Source organism: Monomorium pharaonis, chromosome 8 (assembly GCF_013373865.1).
Source record: "Monomorium pharaonis isolate MP-MQ-018 chromosome 8, ASM1337386v2, whole genome shotgun sequence".
Classification (NCBI taxonomy): Eukaryota; Metazoa; Arthropoda; class Insecta; order Hymenoptera; family Formicidae; genus Monomorium; species Monomorium pharaonis.
Window position 1 is genome coordinate 23167536 of NC_050474.1, and position 12704 is coordinate 23180239.

The 12704-nt window shown below is 38.4% G+C and overlaps 1 protein-coding gene across 9 annotated transcripts in view; it reads right to left on the reverse strand.

The window, feature by feature from the left end:
* The window catches only part of LOC105835954 (protein shank), a 116401-nt gene that overhangs the window by 13126 nt on the left and 90571 nt on the right, over positions 1–12704 (reverse strand). For all 9 annotated transcript variants that reach the window (XM_012679640.3, XM_012679639.3, XM_012679642.3 and 6 more), the window contains one exon: positions 3113–3238. In XM_012679640.3, the coding sequence (XP_012535094.1) occupies positions 3113–3238 (126 nt within the window). The remainder of the gene's footprint in view (positions 1–3112; positions 3239–12704) is intronic.

Consider the following 12704-nt stretch of genomic DNA (forward strand, 5'->3'; position numbering starts at 1 on the left):
GAGAATGAACCTGATTTGTTTTCTTTTCACTTCCTATTAAAAATTTAATTCCTTTTTTCCTACCAGCTAAAGCTGCAAAAAACAAACAATGAATAATATGCAGCAGAAATAATCATATTTTGTTGCAGTTTTAGATAAATAACTTTTAAATGAGGAAATATGGATCCAAATAAACCTTTGGATTAATATTTATTAGTTTTATTAACATATGTAAAAAAATTTAATTCGCAATCGATACTTCCCATTAAATGTGTAGACAAGTGCACAAATACAAAACAAGATTTTATATGAAAAGCAATCACAAATAAAAAATGACATATGACACATACATTCTCAGAATCCTGCAATCTGATATATCAAAGTAATTTATATATATTTGTACATAATGCGCGATTAAGTTTATAAGTAATTAATTTTTTTTTAATTTAATCACGGATGCAATTTCGCATGAGACAGCATTGTGAAAACGATGTCACGAAGAATTACGTCCCATCATCTATCGTACGACTTCTTTTCGATGCGACCGCGTGGCCGCATTGTACGCAACCAATAATAGCATGATAAAGACCAGTGTGCCAACGCGTACAGTACGTCGGATGCGTAAGTGCATCGCGCTGCCATCGTCATCGCGCGGATTGCATCGCGCACGCATCAGCCGGTTTTATCGCGTTACAAATGCGGACGGACGCGTTGCGCAGCAGCTCGATCTAACGGTGTCGCTTATCCCAACTTCGATACTAACAGGCAGCGAGTATCGAGCGAGATTTGAGGATGAAAAATGAAGAATTGAGAGCGTTACGCGTTCCCCTACTTCGCCGTTGTGAAATTCCATCTGAAAGGTACGTTTACTCTGCAAAGAAGCGACAGGAAATATGTATGTCGAGCGGATAAAGAAAGCAGCTATGGTGAAGCTGCAAAGTAAGTTTTTACATTGAGCCGGCCAACGAAGTGTACCCGCGAGATGAAATCGAGAAAGAACATAGAATTCATGCTGATCTTGAATGGATTTCCTGAATGTTACGTACCAGGAGTTTGCCCGGTATTACTTTCCCGATCGATAATTAATTATTCCCCGCCGCTCGCCTGACAACCACCGTCGATACGCGGCCGTCAATTTTAACTTTTCATTCACGGATTCGCGATTCGCCGGATCGAGTGGCTTATCGTCTACGCCCTGCTCCGATTGTCCGACGATACGTAGCTCGTGCGAAATGAATGGATCGTCAGGTGATCAAAGGAATTGGCTTGAATCGAAGCGGCCCTGAAATTAACTTCCTCCGGCTCTCGTGACGAAAACGAGTCTAAGATTGACAGCAGGGATCGATTATTGTAATAAGGAAGCTTTGTTGGCACAAGACTAACATTACGATGAAATGCCAGTGATTTAAATGTGAAGTTTATTTTCTATTAAACATATAATATCTCTTAATATATAATTCCTTCCCGTTCATTTGACTCGATAGGACGGAATCGTCCTGAATTAATAATTTCGCTCTTTTATCGTGTATTTTAAATAAAAATTAAATAATAAAAATATGATAAAATGATTTCGTTTCTTATCTTGCTTTTACTATTTGTTCAATTTGTTTTAGTTTTCAGTTTTAAATGTCAGGAATGTCTAATTTAATTAAACAATTATTTAAACGTTATACATGTTACAAAGAAATTATTACATTAAATCTTGCAACGGTTTGTCAAGATAGCCATCAACGCCATTGTTAATTAAATAATAACAAGTAAATCTTGATGAAACGTGACACCCCTTAAGAACCCGCAACGTCTATGTTTACGAAGAGAAGCCCCGCGTAAGGGTATTATTGTTAAGGCGAGATCTTAGCGACATATCTACAGACTTATGGTTTTCAAAACCACGGGGCCCCATTGTCCAGTGAGGATCCCGCTGACAGGCGTTCGTTAAACGTGAGTTTTTCGCCGACCGGCTCCATGTAATTTGTAACTCGTGCGAGGTGAATGCGGCTTAAAGACGGCTCAAAGAAGCTGTATGAGTCAGCCGTCCCTGAAAGTGAATCTCCCGCGACGAAGCGGGGACGCGCAGCTGGCACGGTGGAACCGATCGGGATCGACCGAAGAAGAAGAAGAAAAAGGAGAAGAAGCAAAAGAAGAAGAAGAACAACTACGACGACGATGCAGGGAACTCGACGAGGTGGACGGTGATGAGAACTAGCACCGGTTACGCAAGAAAACCGCGGGATAAGATCCAGATCTCGTTAACCCGGGACCGGATTATTTGTTTTTCGCGAATCCCCGTTTCAACAGTCATCGCCGGTCGAGCCGTGCAAAAGCGCGCGCGCGTGGATTCGTCGCACCGCGACCACCGAGAGATTTATGTATGGCAAGGATAGCGAGCATCACCGTGATGATTAATTACATAATACTCACTTCCGCGACCTCTCTTTTTTGCAATATTATGTTACGGAAATGATTATCGTCGTTTTGCAGGATCTTTCATTTGAAATTGAAGATAATGTAAAGAAACGCGCGTAAACACATCCTTCTTTAGCTCACAAAAAAGTCAACCAACCCGACAGGATTATGAAAAAATGCAAGCGTCATTTACAGATACATTGTCAGAAAATTAACCGATGAAATAATTAGAAAAAATATTTTTTCTCTAAAAAAAAAAATACTCTTTTTCTTATTTAAGAAAGTAATTACAGATTCCAATTTTACTTTTTTTTTTATAATTACAGTCTTTCTTGTGTAAAATCTTTGTTTGGTTCTGGTAAGATTTTTATCGCATATGTGCTAAAGAATGTTTCTCTTCTCGCTATTCAGCTTAGAAACGTAATTAGATCCTATCAGGCGTGAAGTGGGTCTGCTGACAGCCTTAATGCGCACGCGAGGAAGTTACTTAACCCTTCCGTTACTAAAACGGGAAGCCTTTGCCGTACACTCACTATATACCACATGTTACTAAAACCGACCTATAATCATTCGACTGAAATAAACATATCTACATTGTCTCTTCTTTCTTGTAGTCACAGTAAAAAACGGAACCAGCACGATCAATTTTTGTATTATGCGAATGATTACAAATGGAAAATATAATTAAAAAAAAAAAAACGAAAAAATAAAAAACCCGTCTTCTTACCTCCAAGTACCCGACGGGTCCATTGAAAGGATAATCGCCGAGACGGCGTTCCTCGTCCAGGAATTTCCCAGCTTTTCCATTCACTGGCGGACAGAAGAGGCCGTAATTGAAGCTCTCCTTCAGCTCCTGTAAGGCGATGAAATTTTGATATTAAGGTACAAGTAAAACGTATGAGAGAAGATCAAAGCGACCCGCCACCCCCACTTTTCCGGCTGACACATGCATGTAGTAAATAACGAACACACATCTTTCCAAGACGAGAATCAGGCATAGAATTCGCAATTATTTCGTAAGTCATTCTTTTTTCAACAATAATCATGCTTACTTGACAATTGGAGAGCTCACTGAATCGACTAATATTTACATTCCACATGGTGCACTCAGTGTGTACATATTGCAAATCAATCAACGATTAATGCCATTAATACCCACTTGATTCGACGTAACTCACTCTATCGATGTTAAATAATCAATAGAAACATTATTAATTTACAATCATGATTTTAACAAGACCTAAGTGTAATCACACAATTAAAGAATCCCCCCCCTCCTTCCCAGCTATTTTGATACTTAATATTATTTTACACATAAATCATAAACATATTTTCAGTTTTACCAAGTGCACGTTGAATACAGTCAATCTTGAAATGCAATTATAAACTGAAACTAAAAGTATATCACGAATTAAATTGTCAATTTAATAATAATTCTTTTTTAATATTGTTTTAAAATATTTGTAGCATTACTATTTTTTACATATTTATATCATTGATTTATTTGAAATTGATTCAGATTTAATATAAATTATTTTAATACAGAAATCCATTTAACTTGATATGATTTATGTGTATGTATATATATTTTTTCTTTTAAAATAAAATTACATTAAAGATTTATATAATTATAAAATTTAATTGTATTTTTGACAGGTATGTGTATGTGTATATTCATCTTTGTAAAGATACATCTGCATTGCATATGATTATGACTCTCACGAGTTCACTACAAAACTCTCTTAGGCCCAATATCTTTGGTATTCATAGGCATAACGAATAATGCGGCGAACTACGCTCTGCCTATGAATACCAAACGAGGACCGGGGAAAATCAATTCCCGATTGCATTAATGATATTTACGACGTTCGACGACGTTGCCCGGCGAAACGCTTTTTCTCGCGGTATTATAATATTTAACGGGTAACGACTCGAGATAGAGAGGCGAAAAGCGACGCGAAGGAACAACACGCGTGCCACGAACACCCGAGAACCGCGCATTATCACCATAAACTCCGCTTATACCACAAAGATCGGCGACGATGCCGAAGGAAGACAGCCAGGCCAACCCGACAATCATGGCAACAATAGCCAAGAGTGCAACACGTGCCAAATTAAAGGTTTCGTACGAAAAAAGGAACGGGAGTCTCCGTACCTTGCCGTACCGATGGGCGGAGGTGTGGTCGACCATGGGAAAGCCACGAAACGCGAAAAAAAGCAGCTGACGAGCGAGAAAACGGATGTGAACATTTAGCGGCAGATGCTTCAACGTTTTTTTTTTTCTTATGTCATAGAGAACATTGACCTAAATACACTCGCGGTCCGATAATCTATCTTACAGAAAAGATATTAATCATATCTGTGAAGAATCTTAAAAGATTTTTCTAATTACTTATATCTATATAAATTATATCTATAAATCATTGTTGAAAAGATTTTCGATAACAGATATTTGACCGAAATAACCAGCGCTGGTGCAGCGCACATTCTAGAGCGGATTATATAAAAGCGGTTGTATACTTTTTAGAGATTTCGTCTGATTGCATTCAGTATGTTTTCCTCAAGGTTCATATCTACGAGTAATATAACGTGTCCCCATTTCGCTCTTCATTCGCTAAGCCGGCTCAATGATGCGTCCGTGACACGCTCGTCAGTGGTTTCCTTCGTCGCACAAAGCTTCATCGTGGTTGAGATATCGTCAAAATTGAGGTTTGCAACGCGTATGAATAAAAAGATGAAGATGAAGAAGCGGCCTTGTACTCGGTAAAGCTCATCTACTTTAGCAAACTTCCATATATCCTTTCTCAACGACCAGCTAAGCTATTTTCTCTTATATCTATCTATTTATACTATCCGTCGGAAAATAATTCTTTTGTCTGCCTTTAGGCGATTTGATCTACTTTTACGTGACGTGCATTTACTCGAGTTGAGTAGTAACTAACTTTAAAAAGTTATAAATAATAAAGTTATACAATTAATTATTTTTAGTTTTAAATAAGTTAATTTTGAACTTTAACTAGTTAGATTTAAAACAAATAAACATTAACTTTTTAATTCTTTTTCTAAAATTAAATTTATCTACGTAAAATAAAAAATATGTTCTCATATGAAAAATATATTTCTTTGCTATTTCATTTAAACTTAATTTACAAATAAAAGATTAAATTTATTTGATAATGCACAATCCTGTTTTGTTTTTAGAGTAATCTAATTAAAAAAAAATACATTCTAATTTAGTGTAAATTAAACAAATTAAATGAAAGAAGACGATTCTATAAAAACCGAGATTCGCACTTTCCTTGATTTATTGATCGACGCATAAAATCCAACTTGCTTAATTGACGTAAATTGAGTAAGACGAGACGCATAATTTCATGGAGTGAAACCGAAAGAGAGTTGCAGGGACGCAAGCATTGTTCGTTCGGACGACGCTTGCGAGCGGTTCGCCTCTATCACTCATGACACCACTTTCTGGACAAAAATGAAGCAGTCCTGCCAAACCGGCGCTCCTACTCTAATTAGTGCCGCGGTAATTGCTTCATAAAGTCCCAAGAGGCGGCATAATCGCACCATAGGGAAACGTGCCTCGAGTTTCTTCGATTACCAGAGGAACGGGCGAGAGGCAAGGTCATAGGAATAGAGAGCGGAAAAAGTCAATGATCGGCGATTAAAGTAGAATCGAGTAGAATTGATTGCCATTATCATCCTACCTCGCTCGTAACGTTTTTCGACGATACTCGGGAGTCATAAAGTAACGATCTCCTTTCGAAGGCAAAGGTCTCGAGGACCTCATCGCTCCTTAATAAATTCTCTTGTTCAAGCAATCCCCTTGTGCACCGTCCTCTAAAGGAATTTCCCGATTTTATCGTAAATTCTTCCGTACGATATATTAATCTCTAAGGAAGATTCGCTTTAATGAAGATGCACGTCTCATCTTCGACTAGACAATTGCTTTACGTAGCGTCGCTCGCTCTTTAAGCCGGCTTCTTACGGTTCGCAGTCCAAGTTCCCGTCGATACACTCTCGAGAATTCGCGAGCGAGCGAGAAACCCTCTTGACATAGCTCGGGGCGCATTTTTCCATTTCTTCCCCAGCTGAAAGTGCACGCGCGCGCGTGCCGCGACCTGGGCGAGGTATGCACGAGAAAAGGGTCGCCGCGTTAAACGGCGGGACCCTTTTGTACGGCCCTGTATGGGAGAATAATGGCCGAACCGTGTCTCAATCGTGCTTTATGGGATGTAATTGCGGTCTGGCGAGGGGGGGCCACAACCTCGCCGATGTTTAAGCTTGGCCTGGCCAGCGCCCGCGTTCGCTCGTACACGAGCGGCGCGGCGACGAGCAAGGCGGATAGGAGCGTTACGGTTTTAACCTTCGCAACGAAGCACGAAACGAGTTTTCGTCTTCTTGGGGCGCGCCTTCGCCTTCGTGCCGGCGATCTCCACTCGCCTCTCGCGATCGATCGTCATCGTTGACTCTCCGCGAATTTCTCTCCTCGCGGCTGACGACCATACGGCGAAATCAAGAATCGGCGTTCCGAATTTTTTTTTTTTCGACACTTCGGCGCGAGCGAGTTTTATGAGAATGCCAATCGCAGGAATCTCTCACGCAGAAATAGAGTAAAACAGGATTTCATCGAGACTCACATTTGTTCTATAGCAAAAAAAGTTAATATATTCCGAAAAAAGACATTCCGCTTAAGATCCGAGCATTCAGCTCATTTCTCTATTTCTCACGGAAGTGAGCCTCCTCGATTCATCCGGTAATAAATATCTGATGAATTTGATCTCCGTCTACGGGATCTTACTCGACTTTCCCCGAGAGACCGATCACATACATCCGTTGATTCGCGCGATACGACGACTTACGATCGCCCGCGTAAAAAAGACGGTAGGCGGCGAAAGAAGGATACGCAGGCAAAAGGTAAAGGACAGAGGGTGTAGACTTGGAGAGGGCGGAGGACAGACACAAAGGCGAGTGGAATCATCCGGAGTACCGGACATAGCATCGGCGTTAAAGAGGAAATACGACCCATAAAATTTCGATCTACGGGTCGGAGAGACTGCAAGCCGAGAGAGAAAAAGAAAGAGCAACGCGGCGGTCATGGCGGAATACGAAATCAAATTGCCAGGACGCATCGAAAAAAACAGTCATCCAGACTCTTTAATAGTGAAGTTCTTTTTGGACATCCATCGGCTTGCACGGCTGCGCATTGCGAAAGGGATTTAAGTAAACGTTCGACTGCGAGCTCAATCACGCGCAGCTGAACGAAATCGGCGTGATATTGGACACTTCTAAAAATTAAAGATAATCTCATCAATCGAAATTGTCAATTGATTTATTACGCGTCATAAAATTGTACGCCACAATATTAAATATTTTTTTCACGATACTATCGAAAGAGATATGGAGTTTTCTATTACAACAATATTAATTAACACAGTTATCGTAATCCTAGATTTAAATCGAAGGAAAACCTTTTGTGTAACCATCGACCATCAAGATTGAAGACCCCGGCTGATCTGACAATGCGCGATAACGCCGCTGTTTAATTTGAAACGATCCTACGGCTCGACAATGCGAAGGCATTCTGCGAAGCGCAAATATTTATCTGGAAGTTTATTCAAGCATCTTCTCTCGCGTCCATCAAGCTGACTCACACCATTATCGCAAGGGCGATCGACGCACTACCATGCCGCATTGAGATCCCGCGATACCGAGCCCATAAGCCACGTCGATTTAATTTTCGAACAAAGGTTAATGACTAATCTTGATGTGATAAACGATTTATCTCTTGGAAAATATAACGAGGCGATTTTAATGATTATCAATTTAATATTAGCCGGAGCCTAATTGAATACCTTGATAATGTGTCGATCGCTTTTGCGTTGTGCTTAGAAAACACATTAAGCTTTATATAAAGCTTTCTATAATATTAAGTTTCATTGCCTCTCAAAAATTGAGCAGCAAACGTGGATAATTTTGCGGGCTACAATTTTTAAGTAGATATAGTTAGCTTATTTCCTTTGATTCAATACACGGCAGCTGCAAGTATTAAAATATAGATATTATTAGAATTTCGAAGGAAATTTATGTCTCAATCTATAAGATTTTGATAAAATTAACTTGACCTTAATTGATTTCACTTTAAAAAAGTAAATAAGATTTTCATGTATTCAAAAAATCTATAAAAAACTGCGCAAATTATGTAAAAGTAGCTTCCGGTATACCGGATTTATCGCCGGAAAATGAAGCAAGAAGATGAAGAAACGAGGGGACCGTTCGATCGAAAGAGCGAGCGGAAAAAAGATGAAAAGAGAGGCTCTATTCTTCCGAGAAGATCATCGTGGAACCGACGAGAAAGTCTTTTAGGCACCCTTATTGATTCTTAAGTCCGTCGTTGCTTTTTGTCTCACGTCAAACTGGTTATTAAAACTGATTCCGGTTTCGTTGCCAGTTGCTATTATTGGCGCTTAACAGCGATTATCGTGTCCTTTTCTTGAATCATATGCAGCAAAAAGGAAGCTTTAATTTTTGACCATGTAAAAATCGTTTTTTTATTATTATTGGCGAGCAAAAAGTAAACTCGCGCGACGATGAAATCCCAAGACGATCTTATGACACTTACATCGATACGTCTTATCGTGAATGCATTTCGCATCGATTAAAATATTCCTAACGTTCATTTGCGGACGCAATAAATTTTATAAAGTTGTTTCAGATGTTCATTAGTCAATATAATTGGAAAATAGCAGAGATTAAATAGTCAGTTTATTTACAATGATTAATGGTAGCAATACAAATAAAAACAATGCAAACTAATAATGATATAACACGCATTAATGAAGTCATGTAAATTGGCAGTTTGAGAATGGAGTTAATGTATTGCACGCTTTCACTGTCCTGAATAAGGATTCTCGAGAATCCTTTCGCACATCTTATTATAATGATACTTTATGAGTATCGTATTCATTAATTCATCAGGCGCGATAATTAGCATTCGTTATCTGCGAATTACGACAGCAATTTTGAGCGCTTCGTAAGTGTTTCTTTTTAATCTGTATATAAAAATGACACGTCCGCGGGCGTCGTTCGCATATTACGGCACAACAGGGGGAAAAAAAAACTTACGTAGGAATAAACTTACAGGTATGATTAACGTGACATAGCATTTTCGTCTCGAGACCGTCGCCATATTCGCCGTCGAATCGAGTTTCGTCAAGTAACTCAATTTTCTAGATCGCAGAATCGAGTCAGCGTCGTTCCACCGGTAATTGGCAATCAATTCCGGAGGCCGACGGGCTCCACGTGGCGGCGACGATATTTCGATCACTAACACTAGCCATGAGGCGTGTTTTATTAGGCAAATTACACTTTCTACAAGTCATAACTTTATCGCGTTGCGCAACAGCGATAAATTGTCGCGGGTTAATTCTTCAGACAGCATTTCATGAATAAAATATGCAGAATAAAATCCCGTGTATTCTACTCTCGAATTAATAGCCGTCCTTTTTTGCATCGAGATAATGAAGGTACGGCTGCAATTACCATTTGAAAGTTAAGAATATTTAGCGACATAAATTGACGGCACGAAAAATAAATAAGTCTCTCAGTAAGTTCTATTTTTTTTTTATCTCTTCTACCTCGACTTTATAAAACATAAAACAGGCACAAAATAAAGATCGCCACCGACAAATTGCCGCACGCGATAAGGTTTTTGTGCCACCAGGTAGCCACTATTCGGCTACACTGTTCGGCGCGATTCAGGTTGAATTATAGGGCGATTATCGAACTCGTTTCGTGCCGCGGATACGTTTCCGTGCCCTGGCGTGGTAAAGGCCCGGCGCTCCCGTTCAGTAAAGGGACCAAAATTCCCACCGCCTACGCGGAAATGGATGGATCTCGATTTTAATCAACTGTTAACTACGTCATTAGCGGCAATTCGTACATTGGAAACGCGGTCTCGCGACGCGCGTACACGATCTGCGGAGAGGTGTCGGCTAATCAAACTGGAAATTACACCGACAAACTGCGCACGAGAGTCGCACTTCGCTGGCTCTCCCCTGGATGTGGAAAGTCAGCCGAGTGACTCGCAAATTGGCGGATATTGGCAGCCGGCGCGAAGCGTTTGGCAGAGAATTTTTGTCAATTAACAGCGGGAAGTTCGTTACCCGGCATGGAATGCTGGCGCGGCTTCCACGGGATCTCGGCCGCTTTGTTTCCACGATAATCTTGTTGTGAAATCGCGAAATTATTTTTTCAGCCCACATACAGTGAAACAGTGTACTACGCGAATAGTCTGGTTTCAACTTAATATTAGTAGAACATTGTATAGATTTTAATAAATGTCTCTCATTGATAAAGAATAGAATTTTTGATGTTAAGACAGAGTTGTTACATGCATATAGTACCGGTCGCCTGAATGTACCTAAAACATCAAACTACAATTTCCTACGTTCATTTGCATACAAATTAATACGAAATGAAAAATATATAATAACTTAAGTGGTCTGCATTCAACAATCCTTCCGTATTTTTTCGTCAGAGAAAAAATGCAATAAATACACAAAAATGGGCAAACTGCAGAGATAATTGTTAAAAAATTTTTTGCATATACCTAAAGCATTGTTTAGCAGGCTCAACAATGAAGGCGCGGCAGACGGGAGGAAAACAATGTGTCTTATCACTAAAGTAATTTGTTAACGCGAAATCATTCGCCTTGGAATTCCATCGGATTTATTTTTCACCGAGCCGATAACGAGCGCGATAACGTATGGAAAAAAGGCACGTGCAACATATCGATTGCCCTTCGGCATAATTAATTGTGGCGACTCTATGACGAATGACAACTCTCCTCACAGTTTTACGATGTAGAGAAGAACGCGGATCGAGGTCTGACGCGGAGAGATTTATTTCTGCGGTACGACTTGATGTCGCTGCGGCATCCGGAGAATCGTATTTGTATAGACTATTTATAGCGACGGGGTATTTGTCTCGATAGAGGCTTGGATGCGACGCGGTGGATCAATCTTGCAGCGGAGCATGATCGACATATACACGCGAATCAAGGTCTCGAAATAATTGAGTTCCGAAGGAACGTCACGATAATCTGAAAACTATTTCAGTAATAACAGCAACAAAAGTAATGACTCGTATATGTCACAACTGATATTTTTACTTATTAAAAAAAATTTTTAATTTCTTTTTTCACGCTACAATTATCTATTTGAACTCGTCGATAAAAAAGTTCTGAAATATTTACATAGTATTAAATGTTACTACACAGTATTAAATGTTACATACAGCATAATAAAATGACTAAAAATGGATATGTTTTTAGTGGTATTTTTAAATTTCATCGCAATAATGAAACGCAAACTACATTTAAAAATCATTAATATAATTTGTAAGTAGAAAAGAGATAACTATTTAAAAGAGAAATATTGACGAAGAGACACAATATAATGCACATATTCAATTTGAAAAGTTGAAGAATTTCTTCCAATATCATGACAATTATTTTGTCATGAATAATGCTTGCTTCTTTGCATGCGTTTGCAGTCAATTTAATCTCACACAATATAAAAATAGACTAGAATCAATATTTCACCTCTCAGGAATATTGGAATATGTCGTACAATGCGTCATTATATTATGCAAAAATGTAACATAAAAAGCAAATAAATTTCGAAATAATATATTTGTAAAATGTAATTATAATAATGTAATAAATTAATCGATATCACTGTAATAAATAATACAGTAATTTAGAAAATGGCATAAGTTTATACCGATAAGCTTTATTAAAATTTTTAAGACTTTTGCTCATTATATGTCATTATAGTTTTTTTTTATAACGTTCTCAATTTAATCAAGCTTTTTGAAAACAAATTTAGACAAAGAAAATAAACACATACCAACATATTATTTTAATGAATGCGAATGGTGTCACCGTATTGGTGGCATTCATTTATGTTTGTTTCATTTATTTGGTCTGGATCAAATTTAATATACATATAATCACGAAATTAATTGTCCTCGAATATAGAAGATATTCTGAATATTATAATTTGTTCGAAAAAAATTCAATTGAAAAAGAAACCCGCCAGTAATACATTTCCATTAAAAGCTAAATTTGGATTTAATCTGAAAAAAATTACTGGTTATTAACAAAATCAGATTGAGAAATGCATTCAAATATCTTATCTAAAATTATATTACAATAAAGCATCGATTTCACTTTATCTCTTTATCTTTACTTTATCTTTACTTTATTTTTTACTTAAGTCTAAAAATGTGTGTAAAAGATGATAAAATTGTGA